Source organism: Doryrhamphus excisus, linkage group LG8 (genome assembly GCF_037039965.1).
Source record: "Doryrhamphus excisus strain RoL-2023G ecotype Guam linkage group LG8, RoL_Dexc_Guam_v1.1, whole genome shotgun sequence".
NCBI classification, from domain to species: Eukaryota; Metazoa; Chordata; class Actinopteri; order Syngnathiformes; family Syngnathidae; genus Doryrhamphus; species Doryrhamphus excisus.
This window is the reverse complement of record NC_136364.1, coordinates 17,713,863-17,740,712: the sequence shown is the minus strand read 5'-3', so window position 1 is coordinate 17,740,712 and position 26,850 is coordinate 17,713,863. Positions and strand designations below refer to the sequence as shown.

Sequence of the window (26,850 nt, the reverse complement as noted above, 5' to 3'; positions counted from 1 at the left end):
ACCTGAAGCTCCATTGTTCCATTGAAGGTAAAGCACCCCAGATCATAGTGGAACTGCTGGAAGTACATAGAAATTCATGACATGACCTCATGATATGGGTGATATGGGGATATATGAAGAAATTATTTTCTTTCTTCTCATGCCTAAAATCTATTTAAATGCCTTATATATCGGGATGTCTGATATTATCTGAAATGAGATATTGGTTCATATCAGTAACAGTTTTTCTGCCGATAATGATATCAGCATGCAAGTGATGATGTGCTCCACACAGCAACAAGATGATAGATTCAGTATGTCTGCGGTCTGTTGGAAAGCCAGTATTGGACTTCTCTATTGAAATATTATTTATCTGTTTTTTGGTAAGATTTCAATGATACCTCTTTTGTAGCCCCGCGACTCACGCTGCTGTCTATGTGGACACTACTTTTAGCTGCAGCTTGGATAAACCTTGACTAAATGGCATACAATCTGTGAGAATAAAAGGCATAACTTCATCAAATTGAGGAATGAGATACATTTTTGACCCGTGATCATATCTCAAGGACTATGACAAACACGCAAAACTCAAACAAGATCCAATATAAAACCGTGACCTGAACAAGAACCGTGTTCTGAACAACCGTATAAAACCTAGGGTCTGAAAGCGGGGTACACATACCCCCAGGGGTACATCAATTGTTCATAGAGCTGTCTTATGCCTTTTGAAGATGTTATAGAATAGCCGTTTTTAATTATTATAGTTTTTCATCAGGTGCAGTTGAATTTACATTGGTGATATTGGCTTTTTTGCCGATACAGTCCAACTCTCAATTTCTGATTCCGATATCAACCGATACCAATATGTGTAACAGTGTTTTCTCAATTATATAATTGTTCAATAATTGATTCAAAATCAAAATACCAAACAGTTCATACCGGAGGAATTGCTGACTCACTCAGATCGCTCATTATGTTCAATATTCATTCATTCATTCTCTACCACTTATCCTCACGAGGGTCGCGGTCGTGCGGGAACCTATCCCAGGGTACACCCTGGACTAGTCGCCAGCCAATCACAGGGCACATATAGACAAACAACCATTCACACTCACATTCATACCTATGGACAATTTGGAGTCGCCAATTAACCTAGCATGTTTTTGGAATGTGGGAGGAAACCGGAGTACCCGGAGAAAACCCACACATGCGCGGGGAGAACATGAAAACACCACACAAAGATGGTCGATGGTGGAATCAAACTCTGGTCTCCTTTGCTGTGTGGACTGGGATGATTTGCACATCTTGTGTTACTTCTGGAAGTCATCGATCCATTTGCTGATCTAACCAGAGTGATAAGGGAAAGCTGGGTAAGGTACATTGTAATTTATGCTAAAAAGCAGAGTTGATGATAATTAACAGAGCTGATTTCTCGGTGTTTGAAAAACTATTGCGATCAACACGACCCTCATAATTTGTATTTTTTTTGTGGTTATTGTTTTTTTATTTTTTCTTCTTGAAGTGATGTGTTGTTTGATAGTGCAAATCAATAATTTAGCACCCGTCACATTAAAGTTCATTATCAAAACAAATACATGCAATTACAGTGTGTGTATATGTGTGTGTGTATGTGTGTGTGCACATGTTTGTGAGTTTGCAACCATACAGCTTTTCAGCTGACCAAGACAGACTCACTAACCTTAGGTTAGCCAACATTTCCGCTTGGTTAGTGTGCATAATGATGCGTAATGTGCCTTTGCTTTTACTGAATGTGAGGCCGCATGTGTGTGTGTGTGTGTGTGTGTGTGTGTGTGTAATGATGTGGCTATAGTATGCTGGTCCTGCAACTACTGAAGACAGTGAGAGAGATTTGTGAAGATTTTTGCCTAATGAGCTTGGATCACTTGCATCGTTAGCATTAGCTTAACAATAGTGTTGGTTTAATTAAGGCCTAACTGCTTTTAGAAGATCAGCACACAACCACCCAGTCATGCATGCACACCCCCATCACAAATCTCTGCATGGATGATGATGCTGTTGCTGATGCTGATGCTGAGACCAGTAGAGCCAGTAGAGAATGTGTTTTGCTGTGTAGCTTGAAGTGGTTTAATTATGACTTTTAAAGGGTAATATTAATGGTGAAAGCAGCTATGGAAGACATACTATGTTTAACACATGCAAAGCCAGTTTGGTCAAGCATGGGCATTGGACATCGTTTGTCACAAATGATTGTTTTCCATTTGACAAAGTTAAAAAGTTGCAGCACTTAACTGAGGTCACTTGTAATTTTTTGGGAGTTTGATATCCACTGTTTACACAAAACGATTGCAGTCCATTCCAGCACCTTTCATGATTGTGACTCAACTTTTCACAAGTAATGTTGCTAAACCACGTTACAATTACTGTATGTAGTTCTGATTCAAATTTAATTGTGTATCAGCTATCAGTTGGCTGCATCACCAAATGTGAGGATCGAAAATTAAAAAAAAGTTCAATTCCAGGTCCAGATAATCATGAATCATGGTTCCCATCAATGCCCAACCCTGATCATACCGTCTTCCTGTTCACCGACATATTTCTGTCAATATAGAAAGAAAATGTCAGGCGATTAATGCAGCCGAACAATAGAAAATCAGTTTATCACAACCCAACATTGTGCCTGCACCTACATGGTCAGTCTTCAAACTCTCCTCATGATCATATTGAGTTTGGCTGTGTGTGACTGTTGTGCTTTGACTGACGTTTTGTGGATCTATGCGGTGTTTTCAATTTGACTTACATGTAAGGTTTTTGTCCTCATATATGTATTTTTGTGTGTGGATGCTTAAATATATTCTGTTGTCAGGCACAGAGGGCAACACCAGGAAGATCTCAACTATGTATGAGTCGAGCAGAGAACCCTTCGGGGAACACAACTAGACAGAGAGGAACAGAGCATCCTGCTGTGTGTGTATGTTCGAGAGAGCGAAAGCATAAGGGAGTATGAGTTGGACGGGGGAAAAAAAAATGAAATAAAAGAAAGCGGCATCCACCCCTTTGAGCTGCTGTCATTCTTCTGACCACTATCTCCTCTTCCCCACTGGTATCATCCTCCCCTCCTTTCCTCGCCATCTTGCCAGGAGATTAGAAGGAAGAGTGCAATAACAGGAAATACACCGCAGTCCACTGAAAAATAGACACTAAAGTAAAGAGGTCCCTACCATGAAATAAGATGTACAGCACAAAGATGCGCCACTGCTTGACCCGAGTAAATATTGTATGGTTTCTATAATAAGGGTTCTGCATTGACGAGAAGACATAGGCAGATGCATAAGAAGAACATAATGTAAAGATTGCATGCATTCAATGTAGGGGTGCTCCAATCGATCGGCCGATATCAGTAGCCATGTTTGCATGAGGAGTTTTTCTCTTTCCGAATGGAATCTTTCCGAATGACCTTTCCGAAACACAATGGTATACATGGAAAGTAATATTCCAATCGCGTGTCTACATGCCAGAACCAGAATAGTCAATGGGGCAAGCGCAGTAAAGCGTAAACACCAACATCTGACTTCCTCGAGTTTTTCTTTCACTTGTTGGAATAACTCCGTATTGCCAGTTTTTCGTTCGTCCAGTCTTGAAATTTAGTTTGAATCAAAAACAAACTTTCCGCAGCAGTCCAGTGCCGATTGCTCCATTTAAAAAAAAATGGAGACGAGCTGTGTGTTACGTCATATCTCGGCATTCGCTGAAAGAACGCACCCGGGAACAGGAAAAGATAAAGTTCAATCTTGCTAATATTTTATAATTAAGCTCGGCACATGTTTTATATAGATATGTATTTTCTTTTTTTAATAAAACTGGACTTGTGAATGGCGTATAGAAGGGTTTAGATTCTGTTCCACAGATGACGCTAATGCACACAAAAGCTGCTTGCCAACCGCCAATAAACAACAGAAGAAGAAAAACACCACAAAGAAGAACAACTTTCCGATTGAGCGGGTACAAGATACCTCAATCGGATTGGGGAAAGGAATATTCCACCCCTGTGAATCTGATTATATATTCATTTAGATTGGCACTTTTCTTTCGGAATGAGGTGTATACAAAAGTTAGATTCTTTCCGTTTGAGCAAATAACCCGAATGGAATTGGAATATTTGGGTCCATGTATACGTGGCTACTGAAAAAGCATTGTTCGATACATGCTTTAAAACACCGATCCTCTCTGCCGATTAGCATGTCTGCCGTGTGTAGGACTGCTTGTCTTTGTGAGAATTATATACATTTTGCACCCATGCCTTAAAAAAATTGGTGCTTGATTGGGGCGACCACTTAGAGTGTGGTGTGTTTGAGACTTGTGATGTCCCAACCTTGCAAGTGTGGGCAAAATTTGCGGATATGTACCGTCTCAGTACGAATTGGGGAGAATGCAGACACTATGTAGCACTTTTAGTACAGGAGGAAGACAACCTCCATTGTGTGCATTTATGTTCCAGTAAAACAAGCATATATTAACAAGCATTAGTTAGAGTAGACCACTCTCGTTTGGTAAAAGTAGCTCTGACAAGAAAAAAACCTTGGTGAGCCCTAAAATAGCCACATATAGTAAGTACACTTAAACATTTACACTTTATCTATGTGATCGGTATTGATATTGGTATTGGTATTGGTATTGGTATCGGACAATTTCACTCATTGATTGTTGGGATCATATCAGCAGCATAAAACCCTGATCGGAACATCAACCCCATTAAAGCGAATTTCAAGCCTCTCAAGGCAATGCCAGGGTAATTTATCACAATTTTCACTGGTCATTACACCAAATTATTTTCACATTAACAAAAGACGTTGCAGAGCGTTTGCACTGAAACATTGCGACTTAATTTAATTGGCAGATTTTGGTAAGCGTCAGTGTTATGAGTGTGACAAGAAATGAGGTGCAGGAGGGGGTGAAATATAAACTCAGGGAACATGGAGCGTTCAAGGGTGAAAAAATAAGTAATTTCCACTGAAAATGATGCTCTTCTTCCATCATCACTTGTATAAACTGCTCCTGTCTTACCCATACCTAAGTTACCCATTTGTGTACACTGTCTCAGTTATTGTACACTACTGCGAAAATCAAACAGTACATTTTCTCTCTACTGTATTATCTCGTGGAGTATTATCTCGAGTGCCCAAACAAAGTACACAATGAAATGAAGTTACAGTATATGTCCAGATGTGTCTCAAAAACAAATGTGTTCACATTACCCAATGACAGCAGTCATCCTGCGTTGTTGTGCGTGTCAGAGGTAAACCAAGTCGGTGTTGTTGCTTTCTGATTGGTGTTTCTCAATCAGTCTTTTTCCTTCTCTCCTTCACCTTCTAACCTTATCCTCCTCTTCATCCCTTAGAGCAGCAGTCACAGCACTTGATGGATTGTTCAGGTCAGCAAGGTTGACGGGCAGGATGATGTAAGAGACAGAGAGAGTGAAAGAGATGGCTTGCTCGTGATGTGGAGGACTCTTTTTCCTGTCGTCAATGCATATACTGTATTTTTTTTCTCTCAACCCACCATGATTTTCTGCTTTTTCATGGCCCTGTCATTTGTAAATCAGCTTTTCTGCATCCTCTCAGGAGAAAAAAAAACCCTAGTAGAGTAGGGTGACTATATTTTGATTACAGAAAATCAGGAAACTCTGCACAGTAATGAGGTACTCAAATTATACTTGAAGTTTACTCAAAGGTGCCTTGTGATTTCCATACATTTATGCTTTCTCTGTATGAATAAAATATGTATATTATTCCATGAAGTCATCATGTGACACTTCATTCATTCATTTTCTACCACTTATCCTCATTGGGGTCACTGGTATGCTGCAGCCTATCCCAGCTGTCTTCGGGCGAGAGGCGGGGTACACCCTGGACTGGTGGTCAGCCAATCACAGGGCACATATAGACAAACAACCATTCACACTAACATTCACAATTTGGAGTCGTCAATTAACCTAGCATGTTGAAAGCGGAGCACCCGGAGAAAACCCACGCATGCATGGGGAGAACATGCAAACTTCACACAGAGATGGCCGAGGGTGGGATTGAACTCAGGTGTCCTAGCTTTGAGGTCTGCGCGCTAACCACTCAACCACCATGCACCTTGTGTGATACTTAAAATATAAGAATTTTGTTAATTTTCAGTTGACTGATTGACTGCCGCATTGACTGGCCATATCATTAGGTACAACTTCTGATCAATCCATGTAAATTTCAGTCTTAAAATAATGCACAGACATTTATGTTTAAACCACACCCACTTCCAGTTTATGCCCCACCCACTCTGAGTACAGATGCGGATAATTCAAATGGGTGAACTGATACAGACGGTGGTGTCCTTGCTCATCCGTAGCGTCTTCTGTGGCTTTTTGGCAACACAATTTCAAATATACGACCACCTGGCAACCTCTTAAGGATTACATCAGATGCAAGAGTGGCTGAATGCTCAGTTTAATAGCGAAGTGAAAAACAATCATTGCGTTTTGATCATTTTCGAAAGAAAAAAAAAACAGGCGGCCAGAACAAGACATAAAAAGAGTTCATGGCCTGGAAGAAAAGGATGTTTGCTCAACCCAGATTAGGGTTTATTTTGAATGAACCTTGTCAGTAATTCAACTGTTGACATCAACTTCAGTGGACTTCTTGACATTATATGAAATTCTATGTTTAGTACTTGAGTTAATTTTATTTTAAGATAACAAACTACTCATTTACACCATGAAGCCCAACTCAACTGACACCACTCGCTCATTTAAATGCAAGCAACTGTAGCAAAACACATTAAGCTACCTTACCTTCAAGGAATGTACCTTCTGATTTGATCATAAACCACTCCACTTTGAACAATTAACCCTTTGACGCATAATCTCATGCATGAGGTGTTAAGTGCAATGGTCCCAGCGGTGTACATTTGACTGTAGGCCTACATGTAGAAGCTCTCTTGTGATGGCACATTTATGATGCAGTGATCCTCGACAAGTCAAAGTGGGAGCATAAAATCACCAATTAGCTCGAGGGTTGCTAACACTTTTGTTTTGATCTTGAAAGATAAAGTAGCTCTTTAAATTCATCGGACACAGTAATTGGATACATTGACTGTGCAGTGGTACCTCAAAATTCAAACACTCCAAAGGTCCACTCTGTCCATCCTCTTTCTACCATTCAGTCTGTTCAAGGTCGTAGGGAGCTAGATGACTTAACCCTTAGATGCACTAGAATCAATGTGTTTTTATGCCAATTTTGCCATTTTGGTTAGGAATAATCACTTGTATGATATTTAGTATTATATTTAGGACCACACAAGAATGATTTCATGTTAGAAACATCTTAATTTTTCACTTTTTTCTATCTTTGAAAAAGAAAATGACCCCGTACAACAATAGAAAATGTGAGGATCCATTGTGTGTTGCATAAAGGTAAGTTAAAAATGTGAATGGCATGATATCAAAAATATGATTTTTGTGGAATATCTGGAATATGAAATGATCACAATTTTTAATTACAAAGATATTTCAAGAAAAAAACCTGACCGGGTTATTTTTGACCCACTTATGGAAGGTTGGGGTAGTAACACAAAAACAAAAATTTCTTAAAATGTATAAAAGATAAGTTAAAAATGTGAACAGCATGATATCAAAAACATGTTTTTTGAGGAATACCTGGAATATGAAATGATAAAAAATTTTCATTATGAAGATATTTCAAGAATACAACCTGACCGGGTCATTTTTGACCCACTTATGGAAGGTTGGGGTAGTAACACAAAAACAAAAATGTATAAAAGATAAGTTAAAAATGTGAATGACATGATTTTTGAGGAATACCTGGAATATGAAATGATAACAATTTTTTCATTATGAAGATATTTCAAGAAAACAACCCGACCGGGTAATTTTTACCCACTTATGCATCTAAGGGTTAAGGCAAAAGACAAATGGCTGGCTGGATCATTTTTGGTTAAAAGCATAAGAAGACGACCAGTCTCCATGCCTTTTGTCATGTCAGATGTCTTAAAATCTAACCTGTAATTTGCTAGAATGTATATACAATATGTACACAGTGTATGCCACTTTGAAAGTATATTGGAGCATGTCTTGGCATTTTACGGAGAGGAACATGGAGCTAACACAGGCCCTGTAGCACAGTGTTGTTGCAAAAGAGTCCATGTCCATGTGAAATGTCAAGGTCTGAAATCTTCTACTTCTGCCGCTTATCCTTTTGACTGCTGACATTGAGTGAGATGTTGGGTACACTGTAAAATGGTCAAAAGTCAGTCACATGGCACTATAAGGACAAAAAACCTTTCACACTCACATTCCCGCCTGGAGACAAGTTAAAGACTCTGATTAATCTAACGCATGTTACTGGACTGTGCCAGGGAACCGGTGTACCCTACAGAATGCAAACGCCACATAAAGAATACAAGTAACTACCTATATTACAGACACTGTTCAGCGCTGTTTAGAAAAAAAACATTTATTTAATCAAAAGTTTTTTTTAATCTTTCTGTGTCCTAAATATCCCATGTTATGACTTCAACACCTGCAGCTTTAATGCATTATTTAATGTCAAAATAAGCCACTGGTTGTTTCTTTCTATGGAGGGACGGCAATGACAAGCACCTTTCACCTCAAACACTACTGCAGCACCTTTTATTATTGTTTGATAAGCAAGAATAACAATATCACACTAATATTAAATACATTACACAGTCTGTATTATTGGTGACATGCTGATGAACATAAACTGGCAGATCCCATGATCCAATGGTAGACAGGGCTTGCGCGATCAACCGAGAAAACCCTCGCTGCAGGGTCATCCATCTGATTGCGGTTTCTGCCCTATATTGGATCAGAAAATTTGTAAATTCAGCGATTTTTACTTAAGAAAATTGATTTATTCACACATTTAAAATTGATTATTGTTATGTAGTTTATGTTATGGGCTGCATAGCAGTTGATCACGCAGGCCTCACAGCTAGGAGACCCAAGTTCAATTCCACCCTTGGCCATCTCTGTGTGGAGTTTGCAGGTTCTCCTCGTGCATTTGTGGGTTTTCTCCGGGTACTCCGGTTTCCTCCCACATTCCAAAAACATGCTAGGTTAATTGGCGACTCCAAATTGTCCATAGGTATGAATGTGAGTGTGAATGGTTGTTTGTCTATATGTGCCCTGTGATTGGCTGGTGACCAGTCCAGGGTGTACCCTGCCTCTCGCCCCGAAGACAGCTGGGATAGGCTCCAGCACCCCCACCCACTGGTAGAAAATGAATGAATTATTTGTTGCATCCCCTGACTTCCTATAACTGCTGTCCAGGTACTCTGCATAGCAAAGGCAAGACAAAACAAACACCAAGGCTGTATAAATAATGTTACAATGGACACAATAAAATGGAAAGTAAATGTGCAAATGAGTAAAGATCAATACACCAAATATGCAGTGGCACGATGCTGGTAAAACCAAATTTCACTGTACAAATGGTAGTCTTTTTGTCTCCAGTGTCCCACAAAATCCTCGTTAGAACATCTTCTTTTTTTATGATAGCATTGGATGTTTTAAACTCTGCTGTCTCATTTACATTTGAGTTTGGATTCAGATTTTTTTTATGGTGCAGAGCAAGACAAAAATCTTAGTGTGTTTCCCACGTGCATTCCTATGTCCACATGTGCCTTTGGGATTTTGGATGCTGTCCAACTTTTTTGCTTCCTGCTTTTCTTTTTATATACAATATATATTTTTTTTTTACCACAAGGCCAGTGATGAAGTCAGGACCAGAATTTTGATGCGGTACGTGTGTTCGTTTGCCTTTGCATGTGTGTGCGCACGTATTTATAACACAAGGACAGTGATGCGGGGAAGAGCTGCATATTGATTAACTGAAGTCGAAGAGAAGGCCTCTTTGTTGGCAGGCACAGCAACACTGCACTGCAACAACAAGCTATTCAATCCAAGTTAGACACACACTCACTCATACACATAAGTCTATGTGATACACTTTACATTAAAAATGGAAGCAGATACTTTGGAAGAACATTTTAACTTCTCTTGATAATTTTCTTATTTTTTTATTGCACTCATACAGACAGAAATAAGACCTTTCAGTCTTTGAATTATCAGGGAAACCACCAAAGGTGAAGGCATGCCGGTGGAAGAAAAATACAACTGAAAGCAGGCTTATGGTTGCAAAATGCAATGGAAATAGCAAGTATGTTAATTCACTTTTTGTTTTCTTGTGTGCAGCAGAGAAAGGTAATGATGAAGATGAGGAGTCTCTTGAACTCATTTTTTATGAAGAGGGGAAGCATACAAAAGCAGCATATCTGCAAGAGCGAGGGGGAAGAAAAAAAGGAGCGCAAGTCAGACAGCTGCCGGAGTGAGAGTGACAGAGCGAAAGGGGTGGGGGGGTGGGGGGGGGGGGGGGGGGTGTTGGGAATTTTGCAGTCTTTCACAAAGAAAAGCACATACACAGTTTTCTTTCTATCTTTCAAAAACTCAGTGAGGTAGGACACACACACACACACACACACACTCAACCAACACTTTACAGCAAGCGAGTTCTTGGCACCTGACAAAAGTTCACTAGTTCAGAGTTGCCACGGCAACAAGGAGATTCCATGCTGCTACCCACGCAGCATCTACTCATTCAAGATGATGGGAGAAATAAACTTTACATAAAGTCTGAGGTAGTAATGCTACTTCAGTCAGAAGACGGATAATTGACCTGTAAACTAATGTCTCGTTAAAACCTTGTGAACAGCATCAATGTTTAGTGAATCACAAATGATATACATATAATGAGTAATTTCTCTGACATTTACATGGATATTGCACCATGGTTTGCATTCCTGCTATTTGTACAACATGTCTTAGTAGTAGTAACACATTCGATTTTGACAGTATCTTTAGTTGTATGGAAAAACAAACATTTTATTTTACTGGATTTACCAATAAGGGCTGCACGGTGGAAGCGTGGTTAGCGCGTAGACCTCACAGCTAACAGACCAGCGTTCAATCCCACCCTCGGCCCTGTCTGTGTGGAGTTTGCATGTTCTCCTCGTGCATGCGTGGGTTTTCTCCGGGTACTCCGGTTTCCTCCCACATTCCAAAAACATGCTAGGTTAATTGGCGACTCCAAATTGTCCATAAGTATGAATGTGAGTGTGAATGGTTGTTTGTCTATATGTGCCCTGTGATTGGCTGGCCACCAGTCCAGGGTGTACCCCGCCTCTCGCCTGAAGACAGCTGGGATAGGCTCCAGCATATCCCTGTGAGACTTGTAATTTTACAACAAAAACTAAATATTAAAAGAAGAAATCCAATAAAATAGTCATTTTGGTAGAATAGCCTCTCGCCCGAAGACAGCTGGGATAGGCTCCAGCACCCCCGCGACCCTCGTGAGGAAAAAGCGGTAAAAAATGAATGAATGAATGAATGAATTTTTGTAGAATGAAGTTGAAATATTAAAGTCAAGTCTTTTGAAGTCAACATTTTCATTTTTGGAACGTTAAGTTGCGGAAAACAATGCAACGGGAATATAATAAAAAAATATTAAGTCATAATTATGGTGAAAGGTTAATTGGCGACTCCAAATTGTCCATAGGTATGAATGTTAGTGTGAATGGTTGTTTGTCTTTATGTGCCCTGTGATTGGCTGGCGACCAGTCCAGGGTGTACCCTGCCTCTCGCCTGAAGACAGCTGGGATAGGCTCCAGCACAGGATAAGCGGTGGAAAATGAATGAATGAATGAATGGATTTACCGATATTTCTGCTTGGATTTAATTACCGAATAAATGCATCATGCAAGAAACACTTTTAATGTGCACCCCTATGTGCTAAATACAGTGACCGTGCCCCTAAATTGTCAACACAGACCTCATCTTTGTATGAGGTGTGTTATGAGTTATGATCGCCACACTACGCCTTCATCTCGGACACACACTGCCGACAGCCCTGCTGCCGCTCCGGAGGTCTGGAGAACTTTAATAATAGAGTGGATGGAGCACCTTGCTATAGCTGCCATGGTACATATAGTACTGACACCTGCTCTGAGAAGACCCGGTTACTGTCATTGTTTAACGGTAACAGTGATTAAGGGTACAGACAAGTCATAACATATATGTGTTCTGATGTGATAAACCAGTGACTTTGATCAAATGCAGAATTACTACAGCGTAGGATATTAACATGTGCAGCAGCTGTTCGATAGAAAAAAAAAATATCCAGGTCACTCCCTGATGCTGGGAACACCAAAGTAGGTTGGACTGCAGGGTTTAAAGTGTGTATAAAGCACTTAATGTGTGCTTCCAATAATGCCTTCCAGACTGCCACTTCCATATTAAGTTCATTTTTATTTATAGCAGCAATGCTATAGGTCACAGTCTGTCTGGCTTTTGACTTCCCGGTTGTCACGAGTCAGCTTTTATGCAAACAAACGTTACAATCTTGCGTTAAATCTTGTGACACCCGTAAATATCCAACGGTTTTCATATTATTCCCTTTTTGTCAGATTTTTTTGCAACAATTTTGCCTTGGTTCTCATTTTCCATCTCAGCCACAGTAAAATACTGTGTATCACAAACTATGATATTTTACCTTTTGGTCGGTCGAATCTTATAGTATTAATAAAAAGGTTACAGGACAGGCTACTCCCAGCATTGCTTGTTTCTTCAGACATCTTGGATAACACACCGAATGTCACAATCTGCATCGCTTCCTGTGTGACAGTTTTGTATTTCACGTTGTTTGCCTTAGTTCCTGCTTTCATGCTCTTATTTTGTAGTTTTACCTGTGTTGGTCTGTCCTGTTTTCAGTCACTTGCTTTCTCTCCTACACACACCTGTTTGTAATTTGATTATTGTATTTAGTTCAGCCGCGTGCATCTTCAGTTGTTGGTGTATTGTTCATTTCGCCGTGTATGGCAGTGCTGCATTCGCTTGTTGGAAATAAAGCCAAGCTTTTACCTGCACCATCTCGTCCTCTCTGCATCCTGGAACACCAAATCTTCACAATACTTAGTTTATGCAATACGGGCACACTGGTAAACTCAAATGACAATGTTACACACACTAGCCGGTTTACCATATCAGCAATAATTTCTATCCTGGCGAACAAAGAAAGAAACTAGGAAGTTATTGTTGTAAAAGGGGTAAAGGTGTTAACTGAACAGAGATCACAAATGATTTAAGATGTTGAGATGTTGTTGGTGAGGAAAGTGCATTATATAGATACTAAATTGCTTATGTTTTTGTATGTTTTAGTTTTATTTAGTTTTTGACCTTATGGATATTTTTTTCCCTTGACCTTTTGACCTTTGGGTAAATGAAGCTGAAGTATCATTGTCTCCTCCTGATCGCCCGAGGGAAAAAAAAAACATTTTTTTTTGTTTTTATTTATGTTTTTATTAGGTGTATATTATATCCACATTAGCTACGGTGTCCCTCTCACGTCTATAAACCAACCCATGCATTAGCCATCCTCCTTTATATCCGCTCAGACGTCCATCCATCTCGGATTACTTTTCTGCCATCACCTCCTAAAGACGTTCATGCACTGACCAGTCAACTCTGCATGTAAACCAAACGAACTAACCAAACAATCTAATGGAGAGCTGTTTTTGCCCTTGCATCCTCGGTCCCCGTCACCTCACAGCTTGGATGCAGTCTACCATCTCTGGCATGTGTCTGAGCCCATATTTTTTGAACGATGCTTCTGGTTATGGAATCCTTTTTTGATAGGTGGCTCACACTCTTCTGCACTCTCGTCACTCTCATCTAATCTCTTGCCAGTGTGGTTATTTTGAGGAAAGATTGAATAGTCTGAATGATTATTTGATTTTTTTTAGTCATGAGTAATGCTCGTGTCGGGAGCATTATGCCAAATTAAACACACTCAGGGTTGCTCGCCACATCCTGTATGAGTACTGCATGTGCATTCACTAATCCACTTTCTATCCTCCTGGTCGGATATTGTGCCAAGTGAGTGTGGTAAGTACACAATTTCCTCACCAATAAGCGCTGATTTGGGCTGCTGTGGGTTTCCCCGGCACCCCTCTGGCATGCCACAAGTCTTTCTTTTTGCTGTTTTGTGAGTATTTTCACACTTGTTTTCTTCCACAACAACTTATTCCAGCTATTGTTGCTCTACTTATAATAGAAGGTTTGTTCTGCCACTGAGGGTGCACCCCTGTTCCCCTGGGCGGCCTGGAGGAAAGGAGAAGCTAAGCCCCCAGAAAAAAAAAAAACATCCTGAAAAAAACTTAAAGGGGACCTATTATGCTCATTATTGAGTTGTGCACTCCTATAGAGCAGCCACACACAATAACCAGTACAGCTTTCAGTACAGATTTCCAAGGAAGGTCTGTTTTGATTCATACCACCCACTGCTCGTCTCTGGGCACGCCCACACCGCACTTGGGCAAGCCCATATGTGGAAGTCACCAACTGGATGGAACTTCATTATTTAAAAGTTTGGTCTTGTTTAACACGATAATACATGTAAAGGTCAGAAAAGGGGATAAAGCATAATAGGTCCCTTTTAAGACCATGAGCTGCATGGATGCAGCACATAAATAATTTTGAGTGCCAAATCCCCCAGCATGCGTACCTTCACCTTTCAAGGTGTGCCATACAAGTACGAACTTCTTCCATGTTCTTCTTCCATTCTTTCCCTTTCTCTGCAGACCTTCACAAAGCGCATCGATGCTGCTCTTGCTCCCATAAGATAGAAGGTTCATCTGAGTGCTGAATGATTTGGATGATTGGCTTGTGTGTGCTCCGTCTTTGAGTCTGGCCAACAAACACAGATGTGTTGACGCACCTCACTTCACTCGACCCGCATTGAGTGCTGCTGGGTCTATCCGCCACAGTGGCTCATGCCGTGCCTCTGGTGTTGTTGCCTCAATAGTCTTGCATGGGTGGAGAGGTCGAGAGCTGTCGAGGAAGGTGTTCCCCTGTGCCCAGTGGGGCTCAGGGTGATTGTGAGCACAGATGCCTCCGAAACAGGCTAGGGTGCTGTGTGGGAATTCAGATCTGCGTTCAGGCATGGCCGTCTTCGAGATGGACGTAATGTGTACGAGTTAATCAGTTCAACTTATCTATCATGTGTATACATACTGTAATAAACACATTGTATTTTGTATGTTACTTCCTACTGCACGTCCATGGATAAATATTTGTCAAGTTGCGTTAGTTCTGTAGCCAAACTCATCAGTTTGATGGCAGTTCTTGAACATATCCATCACGTTGTGAAATAATGATACATCCATCATAATCCAAGACATGTTCAACAGAATGGAATCATTTGTTATTCTTCCTTCGGTGCCTCTACAGCTTAATTTGTCCCAAAAATGGGAGACGCAAAAGAAAAATGTAGTGGTGTCACTAGACTTATTTTCGGGTAAAGCCTCACGAAAATATTCTTAAACCATGGGAATGACCAAAATATTTGGGTTTAAATAAAGTGGACTCTTAGGGAGTAGGAATTATTTGTAAAAAAAAAAAAAAAGTATTGTCCGAATTACGAATTTGGGGATTTTATGCTTTTTTTTCCTAACATTGTAAGCAGACTAAAATAATAATAATTATTTCTGAGTTTTTGTTTTACATTGTATTGTCCATGCTTTAATAACCAATATGAGTTTCACTTTCAGTTCTATAATTTAAATAAGCTCTGTGACATTATTCACAAGGTTACTGCAAGACGGCAATATCTCATCCCTGTTGCTCCCCTGCTAGTTTTTATGACGGTTGTCATTCATGACAGTTCTCATGTGCGCTGCCAAACTGGTTCAGGCCTAAATCCTTCCTAATCTCGTCATGTTTGGAGGTGATCTGAGCTTCTGGAGTGGTGTTATTACCGTGTGATGTGTAAGGGCAAACAGCAGTCTTTACCACAATGCTTCATTCATGCTTCATCTTTAACAAAAACCTGAATGCATTGTGATTTAATATGGCCCAAAGCTGATTCAAATGGGTGTTCATAAACACCTCGAGAGAAAAGCAGCTGAAACTGACCTCCATGCATTTGTCCTTTTACCAGGACAAGGTTTATATACCTTATACTTCTGCACATAAAGCTTTCTTGCTCATAATAATGTTACTGGTGTTTACATTCATCCATTTTCTATGGACTGTGTGGCCTACATGCTAACCACTTGTCCACCGTGTGGCCTTGGTGTTCACATATTTACAGTAATACACTTGTTTGTCATGGTTGGTTGGTTACAGACCCCACGTCAATAAGTGAATTTCCGCAAAGTATTTTACTTATTTATACATGTACTATTTCATAGCTAGAAAATACATTTTCTAAAATCCATTTTTAAACATTTTAGCGCCCTCTACCACATTGCACCTCCTGTAGCTGAGGTAGCCTTTGGCGTTTAATGGGACAGTGTGCAGCTGAGTGTAACGCTTATGGTATGAGACTCAGCACCTCCAAATCCGAGGTCAGGGTTCTCAGTTGGAAAAGGTTGGATTGCACGCTTTGGGTTGGGAGTGAGGTGTTACCGTTAGGAATTCAAGTATCTTGGGGTCTTGTTCACGAGTGATACCTATGGACAATTTGGAGTCGCCAATTAACCTAGCATGTTTTTGGAATGTGGGAGGAAACCGGAGTACCCGGAGAAAACATGCAAACTCCACACAATGTTGGCCGAGGGTGGAATTGAACTCGGGTCTCCTAGCTGTGAGGCTTGCGTGCTAACCACTGATGAGTGCATATAAACTTACTAAAAAGTAAACATATTTGAAGTAATTCTGGAATATGTTAATATACTTTCACGGCATACAGTAGTTTTCTCACCTACATACACACTAACACTCATACATACATAAGCTTGTCTGGTCGGCAGCTCTCAATGTTGAGTGGCCACTTTAAACAAGACAGGATCGATACAGGGGAGTGAATTGCCAATTTCAGTTTGTTCTATTGAAACTGGCTCAGTGCTGCAATCCAGAGGGAGAGCACCTGAAATTGGCAGTGGCAGAGTGGAATTGGATTTGTAAAGAGAGAAACGCTGATGAGTGGAGCAGAATGATCAGTCAAGGAGTGGGGAAAATGGTGCTATTCAAGATGTACTAATGTTCTTGTTGCACACACCAGCACTGTAGAAGTACATCTCAACACTGATGTTAGAGCATCTAAACGCCCTTTGCTCATGATATCACCTTTCTTCATTTTATCCCCTGAATTGTTGAAAGGGCAGATAGAGGTAGTCTTTGAAAGTGAACATGATTGTCATCTGATTGTATACATTTGTTGTATTTTGATGGCATGACATCAGCAGGTATTGATGAATACATAAGTGAGGACAGTTTTTGTTTTATTATTGGTCATGGTAAAGTAATTATTTTAGGTTTTATTTCATTTGAACATGTATCAGATTACAATTGAATGCATCACATAATTAGTTCACAGTTCCACATGTCCAAAAGGAGTAGGAAGAAGCAAAGCTTATTAAATCCTACCCCTCCATCTGGTACTTTTACAATCAGTAACTGTTACATTTGTTCACTTCCTGCTTTCCATAATGCAGTTTAAGTTTTTTTTTTTTTTTTTTTTAAATAATGTACCTGAGAACTTCCCTGAGATCATATTTCTCCTCTCTTGTAGAGAAGTATTGGATGACATTTTTAGGTAATTGGTTATTTTTAGCCTTATGCATTATTTTAGCTGTTTGAAGATTAACTATATTAGCAAGTTTAAGTATTTGTGATTTTAGAAATAAGGAGTTAGTATGTTCTCTGTAGAATTATCCTTACTGACCTTTTTTGCAGTACATTTAGCGAGTGAGAAGTGTATTATTGGATTTAACACATAGCAGGATTATTACTATAGGGGTCCACTACTCCGTACAAAGGGTCAAAAAAGTAGCAAAAGAGTATGAGTCTGTTCTACATCATTGAATCCATGTTAAATAATACAGTAATCTCCCATCTGGGTTGTAGGATTCCATCCTTATATCAAATATCAGATGTTTAGTGTTATACTATATCACAAGTTATTTTTATGTCCAATTTATGACTGCGAAAGATAATCTGCACAATAAGAGAGTACGGTATGTAGCCTACTCAAGTTTAACATTTTATTCTTGCGCAAAATATGCAAGGCTAACTTTAGCGTGGCGTTCTAAATGCCCAACATGATTATGATCCATGGACGTCTCTGTTTCATCAGATATAGTCTTGGGAAATCACAGTGTGGCAACATGTTTCAAAAGACCAAAACAAATCTCAACAGCTCAAGCGTGTACAATAGGCATAGCTGAACTGCTAAATGAAGATGATTGTGTCACTGTGACAGTGTCACAACAGAGGGACGGCAATCTGTCTTTTCCCCCACAAAGCCTGGAAACCTTTATGACAAGACAAAGGCTGCGTAGAAATGAACGGCAGTAGAGCTCTGTGGGGAGGTCCTTGAAAAAAAAAACATCCAACTTCTTTGCATCAACTGATTTGAATGAACCTCACGCCTTAATGCGCAGAGGAGTTGGCACCAACATACCTAACAGATGGGCAAAGCAACGCTCAAGGGTAGGAAGATACCCGATAAGTGTTACACTTTTGGATGCTCATTTGAGAATATGCATTTAGAGCATTAAAGGCATAGTTTGGATTTTTTGATATGAAGTTATATGACAGGACTGCACGGCGGACGAGTGGTTAGCACGCAGACCTCACAGCTGAGAGACCAGGGTTCAATTCCACCCTCGACCATCTCTGTGTGGAGTTTGCATGTTCTCCCCGTGCATGCGTAGGTTTTCTCCGGGTACTCCGGTTTCCTCCCACATTCCAAAAACATGCTAGGTTAATTGGCGACTCCAAATTGTCCATAGGTATGAATGTGAGTGTGAATGGTTGTTTGTCTATATGTGCCCTGTGATTGGCTGGCCACCAGTCCAGAGTGTACCCCGCCTCTCGCCCGAAGACGGCTGGGATAGGCTCCAGCATCCCCCACGACCCTCGTGAGGATAAGCGGTAGAAAATGAATGAATGAAAGTTATATGATATCCCCATCATCAGTGTAGTATATCAACAATGACCTGCCGCCTCAATTGGCCACATTGGCCATTTAAATTAAAAGTTTGACTTCTCTAAAGATCATGCATTCAAAACATTAATACATTTTGGCGCCATATTTGTTTCCCAATGTATCCCTGTGCACTGCTGCCTGTGGGATTTTTTGGTATTTGATGAAGACGCTCGCCTTCTTCCACCTTGGAAAACATATTTAAAGAAGATGGCCGCAGGGCTCCGTCATGCAAGTAGATGCGAGTGTCTTTGTCGCATATACAAGAATGGATGGGTGACAGCATGCTGGGATACAAATACTCGTATAACACTGAGCAATTTGTGACGTATGATTTTTTTGAGGAACCATTTTTGTCATGCAAATGTATGATTCTTTCGAACGTATGTTGCTCTCAAAAGTCCAACTCCTTACTTAAATGGCCCCAGCAACTCGTCACGGATCTCCAACCAGAACTGGACTCAAGGGTCAAATTGGGGGGTAAGTCAGTTTTGCTATACTAGTCATACAACTTAATGTGAAAAACTAAACACACTATCCCTTTAAAGGGGTTGTTGAAGTACGTGTATCCCAATTACAGTATTGTAAGCTAGCTCAAATTAACTTCTTTTCTCATGTTATAATGCACAGAAAAGGGAGCTAAATAGATAAATTCCTCCAAAAAAATGCAGTTCCCCTTTAACCTGTGGAACCTTTAAATATAAACAACAATGACGTTATGTAGTTTAGTCTTTGTGTGAAGAGACCACCAATGCTTGAGCACTTATCTCCCTCTGCACATTCACCAAGGCAGTGTGTGTACACGCATGCGTGTGTGTGTAAAGTCATAACAGATCACATGCATTATAAGGTATTTGGCTTGAGGAGAACTTTGCCCAGGACATTGTGGACAGAACCAAGGTAAGGCAACAGCTGCAGTCTCTTTAGTTGTTCACCAACAGGAAATGAATCATTCATACTCTTATGTATCTCCATTATTCATTTGTACGACAAGTGAACTATCTTTTTATTATAGCCAGATTGTGGCACTTGTTCTGCCGCTAAATGATTCACAGTCACGACATCTATTGCGATGCTGGTGGGATTAATTTTAAGTGTAACCTCAGTTCATGCAAAATTAATAATGAAGCCACTTTAAAACCTGTTGCGATGAAAGAAAAGCATGTTGCATTATTTTCAGCCTGTTTATGGACAGGGGAGATGTGGGTGTCTTTGCTTGTATCGTAAATGATCTGGCAGAAGTTTACGAGGATGCTTTGATTACTGGAGTACAAATCTTTTTTTTTAAATAACTCAAATATTCACTGTGCTTTTCAGGCTGAAATAGTGCTAAGTTGTTTCTATATCGAACCTCAACATTGCATGCATTAAGTGTTTGGTTTGTAGTGTGAAGCCATATTGATGTTTCTTAATGATCGTTCATGTCCTGTGTGTGTGTGTGTGTGTTTGTGTGTGTGTGTGTCACTAGTGTCTAATAGGCAAATAAATAGAGAATTTGTAACAAATGATTAATGACTTCCGCAGTGATGAAAGCAGGAAAGAAGGAAAGGAAGTGTTCAAAAATGCTTTAAGAAATACATATGAATAAGTACATGAAAAAATGTGAATAGAACTGATTGTAAACAAACACATAAAATAAAAAAATTACCAATATTCAGGATAAATAAAAAAAATTTTAAACAGCAACTTATAAATATATATTAATTATTTTAATTATATATAAATTAATTAAATATACTGATTGATATTTTTGAACTAAATCATTAATAATGAATGTTTCTGTTGTATTAGTTATCCGTGTAGTTAAAGCAATTGCTGCTAATATTGGCAAATAAATTACTGTTCAAATCCATGTTATTCTCCAAGTTCAGTTTTCCCTATTGTAGAAAATATTCTAAATGAAAGGATTTGTCCTATAGGCACAATAGTGTTGCTGTTGTTTTCCCATCTCTGCATGACATTGGATGTTGGTGGGCACTTTTCGGTGGCACATAATGTGCATCTGACTCAGAATCATACGGGGGTATGAGCACGATTGTCTCTGTCTTTGCCCTCGCTTGATCTTCAAGGCACATTAAACAGGATGGCAATAAACGTGTAATTCACCCAAATAGACACATAGCCACACAAGCAGCTTGACATTCACCTTGTTTCTGTCTCCAATAGTACATTGGAGTGAAGCTTAATGGCTCGACTGCTATGATGAATGTCTTTGAAATGATGAGGGCAAACGTGTCTGCAAGTTTTGGCAATTAAACCAGGGCAAAAGTTTTGGGACATCTTACCATTGAAGGAACTGGAAATTGTAAAAGTAGCAGTTTTATTGGAATTGTAGTGGTTCACATAGCTGACTTGGGATCATACATGCCATGTGACTATGAGATCATTATGGCTAAATGCGAATACTGTGGTTTTAACAGTTGAAGTAATAATGTTGGAGGAACCCTATGTCTTCTAGTTTGTCCCAAAGGGCATTTTTCAAAGTTGGAAGTCAACTAATCTGGAAATTAAAGATTTAAGGAGGGTCTTCCGCCATCACTTTTTTCCAATTACTGTCCCGACTCTCTGAACTTCAAATATGTTCCATCAATGCTTGTGTTTAAGGTTACTTGTTGATTAAAAAAAAAAAACAAGCTTATGGCAGAAAAAACATAATGTCCATATACTGTATGTGAACTTTTTTTATGAGTGTGTATCCCGCCAATGGGCCTCATTAGACAGGAAATAATGTGTGACCTTTGAGACCTTGCCTTTAGAGAGCTTGATGTCATTAATGGGTGCTAATGCTGTTGGCCTTTCTAATCACTTAGCTTGCATGCCTTTGCTTTTGTGGTTTCAGATGGGCAAAAGACGGTTCTCAGGTTTGGAGGTGACCCTAATGGTCATGTTCACATTGATGTTGGCAATAGCCATTGCTTTTATAGTTCTGTTTGCTACTGGTGAACCTGGGACCATTACTGATGGTAGGTGGAACGAGTGAGTGTCTGTGAATGTACATAAAAACACTAACAATTAGGTTGCCATACGTATTACTCACAGAACAAATTCTAACTTTTGTGTTTTGTTTCTGCAGAGACAACTGAGGTATTTGTTCCACTGTGTCCAAACATTCCTCATGCAGAAAGAGTGGACTGTTTCCCTGATGCTGGAGCCTCCAAGGTATGTTTGTCAGTCAACTTAAGGCAACATTTAGAATGAAAGTTTTGTTTTGGAAAAGGTAGAACTGCAACTGTTGGTATTAAAACTTAGGGAAAAAACATCTTTCTTAAATATTTATATGTATAAAATATGTAATAATGTCAGCTATTGCACAACAGTAAGGACTTGATTTTTTTTATTTATTTTTTTATATTTATTTATATTATTATATATATTATATATATATATATATATATATATTATTTTTATTATTTATTCATTCATTCATTCATTTTCTACCGCTTTTTCCTCACGAGGGTCGCGGGGGTGCTGGAGCCTATCCCAGCTGTCTTCGGGCGAGAGGCGGGGTACACCCTGGACTGATCGCCAGCCAATCACAGGGCACATATAGACAAACAACCATTCACACTCACATTCATACCTATGGACAATTTGGACTCGCCAATTAACCTAGCATGTTTTTGGAATGTGGGAGGAAACCGGAGTACCCGGAGAAAACCCACGCATGCACGGGGAGAACATGCAAACTCCACACAGAGATGGCCGAGGGTGGGAATTGAACCCTTGTCTCCTAGCTGTGAGGTCTGCGCGCTAACCACTAGACCGCCGTGCCGCCTTTATTATTTATATTTATTAATTAAATAATTAATAATTAATTAATAACAAAAACATCAAATAACAGCAAATAAAATTTCATGGTACAGGGAAGTAGTAGCCAACACCTTTCCTGACACAGAGCAAATCTGTCTAGCATGTAAGGGCATTTAGATCAACAATACTATCTGCCCCAATGGCTGGACGAGACAAAAAACAAAACAAAACAAAAAAAAAAAAATTATATTTATTAATTTTTTTATTTAACCTGTCACTATTAAAATAAATATGTATTGTTTTGTTCCAAAAAACTACTAGGTTAATTAAAAAGTAGGCCTTATCATTATGAATGTGTTTTTCTATCTTTATTTTAAGTCCTAATGTAGAGGACATATTACTAATACTACTGCTGGTATGGCTACTGATCAAAACCTCACCTCATCTCATGTTGCTTCAACAGCAAGGATGCCAGCAACGTGGATGCTGCTGGAGTCCACTGGATGAACACAATGTACCCTGGTGCTTCTTTTCCACTAACCAAGGATACACTGTTGAATCTGTGGAGCAACCTGATCCTTACGGTATAGTCTTGTCATGTGCATTGATGAGCTACAACAGTGTTTTTGCGACTTTAGACTGCACATTTGTCCCTAAAATTTTGAATTAAGACAAGGTATTTTTGTTATTTCGGTAATTGTATTTAATTTTTATTCACAAACCCCCATGACGTACCCAATGGGGTATGCATACCCCACTCTTGGCTGTACAGTATGTACATAACAAAATATAATAACAGTGAATTATAACCTGGACTTTACTTTTGTTGTGTTTCCTTGCAGTATTGAAGGCAAGTTTAAAGAGAATGGCCGCCCCTTCCTTGTTTGGAGCAGACATACAAGAACTGTCATTTCATGCTGAAATGCAAACAGGCAATCGACTTCGTTTTAAGGTGCGCAGGCTAACATTTGCCACACAAACACAAACACATTGACAGGGAAATAATTTATTTCTGGCATAAAAAGGTAGAAACCCAGAGATGTATAACCACACTGTGGTCTACTTAGATATCTGATGCCCGCAAGCAGAGGTTTGAGGTGCCCCATGAACACGTCGGCAGCCTCAGCAATCACCCGACTAGCCCCATCGGCAACACACTGGAGATCAGACAAAACCCTTTTGGCCTGGTTGTTCGCAGGAAGGGGAACAAGAAAATTCTGTGAGTGCTCACTGCTCTGTGATTATTCTGTCTGGGATTAGACTTGGTGGGGATGGTTTTATTGTGGACAGTTACACAGTTAGAGCATCAAAACACTATATATTTATATACATATAAATTATTAATGAAAGGGATAATAGTCACTTTTACCTTGACTGAAGACTCTTGTTGGTGATGATCGGAGAGAGAGGAGGGGAGAGAGAGCCACATGGCCCACACCGTCATACTCTGTGACGAGTTAGTTCTTGAATTCAACAGTCTTTCCCACCTTCTTCATCTGGTACTTGCAACTTTCTTTGGCACCAGGGTGGGTTATTTTGCAGCTGCACTCAGTAAATAAATCAAACACTTGTGGTGTAACTGTGTTAGTTAGTGTGGTTAATTTGTGCCAATGTGCACCATTTTCGGGGAAGAAGGAAAGGAAGTCTTCAAAAATGCATTGAGAAATATATATGAATAAGTACATGAAAAAAACGTGAATAGAACTAATTGTAAAAAAAAAACACATAAAATAAAAAAAATTACAAATATTCATGATAAATTAAAAATAAATTTAAATAGCGACTTGTTAAAAATTTGATGAAATATTAATTAAATATACTGGTTGGAGAAAGAGTCACATGACCCACACCCTTGCGGTATAACTGTGTTAGTTAGTGTGGTTATTTTGTGCCAATGTGCATCATTTTCGGTCACAATTTGAGTATTGTGTTTCACTCAATATTATACGATTACAACGAAGCGAGTCAGTGTATGAGAACCGAGGCACAAAAAACGAATCTTACAAAAACCATGGTGTTTGACAACTGAGGTTCCACTATACTAAGTTCTACACGCGCAAACTCTTGTATACTTAATAGTTTTCTTTGCAGCAGTAAAATGTTTGTTAAATATGACTTTGTTTGGTTCCGACCTACATCAGCATGAAGCAGCATTACTGTGTTTCCCAAAACAACATGTGACCTTTAACCACAAGCTGTGAGATTGTACTGGTTATTAGCTGTTGTTGAGCAATCATCAACCACCTCAAGTAACCGGTGACCGGCACCATAAAAGACATTCAAGAGCTACATATAGCAGCACTTGTATGCAAATTGTCATATTGTTTTCCATATACTGTATTTGCAAATGAGTCGTGGGTCTGATGTTGGATTTATGACAAGTTCTTCCTTTTTTTTTACTATCTATCAAAGCAAACCTTGTAGTGGGATGGAAAAAGATCTTATCATGTTATATATTTGCATTTCACGTCATAAAAAACAGCAGTAGGTCATAAAATACTACACAGAACTGCTCTTTGGTCTGACCATCATCAGAGTCTTTCTGCGACGTCCTGCTTTTTAAGTATGGTTGCACAGCGGAATATTAAAGAACACCGCAGTATAACATCTTCAGAACTGTCAATCAAATGACAATAGTGTAATATGAGCTCTGACCTCAGATGATTTTGATTGTGTTTCCATCATTCTTTTCTCCAATCTGTGACCTATTGTTTGGCATTTGTCTCCGTTTTTTCACTCTTACACTCATACATTCAGGTTTGACACAACGATGGGCCCATTAGTGTTCGCAGACCAGTACCTGCAGCTGTCTGCCAAACTTCCATCCCATAATATTTATGGCCTGGGAGAACATGTGCACCGGCACTTTCGCCATGACACACACTGGAAGACCTGGCCCATATTCACCAGAGATGCTTTTCCCAATGGGGTGAGAAAGTGCAGTTGCTTCATATTATATGGTACACATGATTTGTTGTATAACTGATTTTAATGTGCATGATCATTTTAATTATTGTTTTATCCACAGTCAACAAAAATAGAAATTTGCACCCATTTTGAATGAGCTGAACTCAAGGATGTCAAACTTTTTTTTATGTACAAATAAGGCCTGTCTCAAATATTGTTCCCACTTTTGTCTCAATCTGTTTTAGTGAGCATTTATCATTCATCCATTCCACAGGTGTTGATGAGGAAGTATAATTATTATTATTGCACAGCGGTGCCTTAGGCTGGCCACAACAAAAGGCTTACGGAGTAAGTCCTTTTTTATCGGGGAACTGGTTTCAGACATAACGTGATACATGAATTTCCACCAATTAAGATTCTTCATTATAAATTGAATGTTTTCATAGAGAATCTGTCTCTGACCTTTTAGATCTGTTTTTAAACATTATTAGAGCAAGACATGAAATAACACCTATATAGTCACCTTTACACTCATATTACCCAATATAGTAAGAGCCATAGTAAGAGCCAATAAGCCATTTAAGACATGAATAAGGCTTGTGTGTGATGCTATGAATATGTTCGCTCTGAGAACTGAGTGGCAGGCTTACAAGAACTGACGTCAGGGGTTTTGGCTTGGTAGACCATGTTTTTATTAGGGTTTATTGTGCCTGTTATGAGATAATACAAACCCGCAATATAGGCCAGTTGTTTCTGCAATCAAGGCTGTCTCATCAGTATCTTGATATAGTACATAGTGCAAGGTGAATATATTTATGAATGGTGAATGGTCACTAACACAGATTTAGAAAGATTTGTAAAGAGTATTTGACTGAGATAGGCCTTTTGTGTGCATATAGCTCATATCAGCTAATGAAAAAGGTGTTGTGTTTATGTTTTTGTTGCGTATAATAGATTAGTAATTGCATGTCTAAGAATATAAGTATAAGAATGTTCTCTTTTGTCAGTTTGAAATGTTAGCAGCTCAGACAGTATTGCAAGTAAATACTTGAAGGAGATTGCGCCGGGTGAGTCTTGGACATGAGAAACAGATCCAAATTTCCAGCTGTGTCGTATTATGTTTCTGACAGACCGTACAGCAGGAAAGGCTTTGCTTCCCATTTGCAACCCA

The 26,850-nt window shown here is 39.4% G+C and overlaps 1 protein-coding gene across 1 annotated transcript in view; it reads left to right on the top strand.

Moving 5' to 3' along the window:
* Positions 1–19,845: 19,845 nt before the first annotated feature.
* si (sucrase-isomaltase) overlaps positions 19,846–26,850 on the top strand; it is a 60,209-nt gene continuing 53,204 nt past the window's right edge. Inside the window, exons 1-7 of the mRNA XM_058080372.2 lie at positions 19,846–19,922; positions 21,862–21,985; positions 22,096–22,181; positions 23,236–23,356; positions 23,615–23,724; positions 23,840–23,991; positions 25,530–25,701. Of these exons, the coding sequence (XP_057936355.2) occupies positions 21,862–21,985; positions 22,096–22,181; positions 23,236–23,356; positions 23,615–23,724; positions 23,840–23,991; positions 25,530–25,701 (765 nt within the window). The 5' untranslated portion in view covers positions 19,846–19,922. The remainder of the gene's footprint in view (positions 19,923–21,861; positions 21,986–22,095; positions 22,182–23,235; positions 23,357–23,614; positions 23,725–23,839; positions 23,992–25,529; positions 25,702–26,850) is intronic.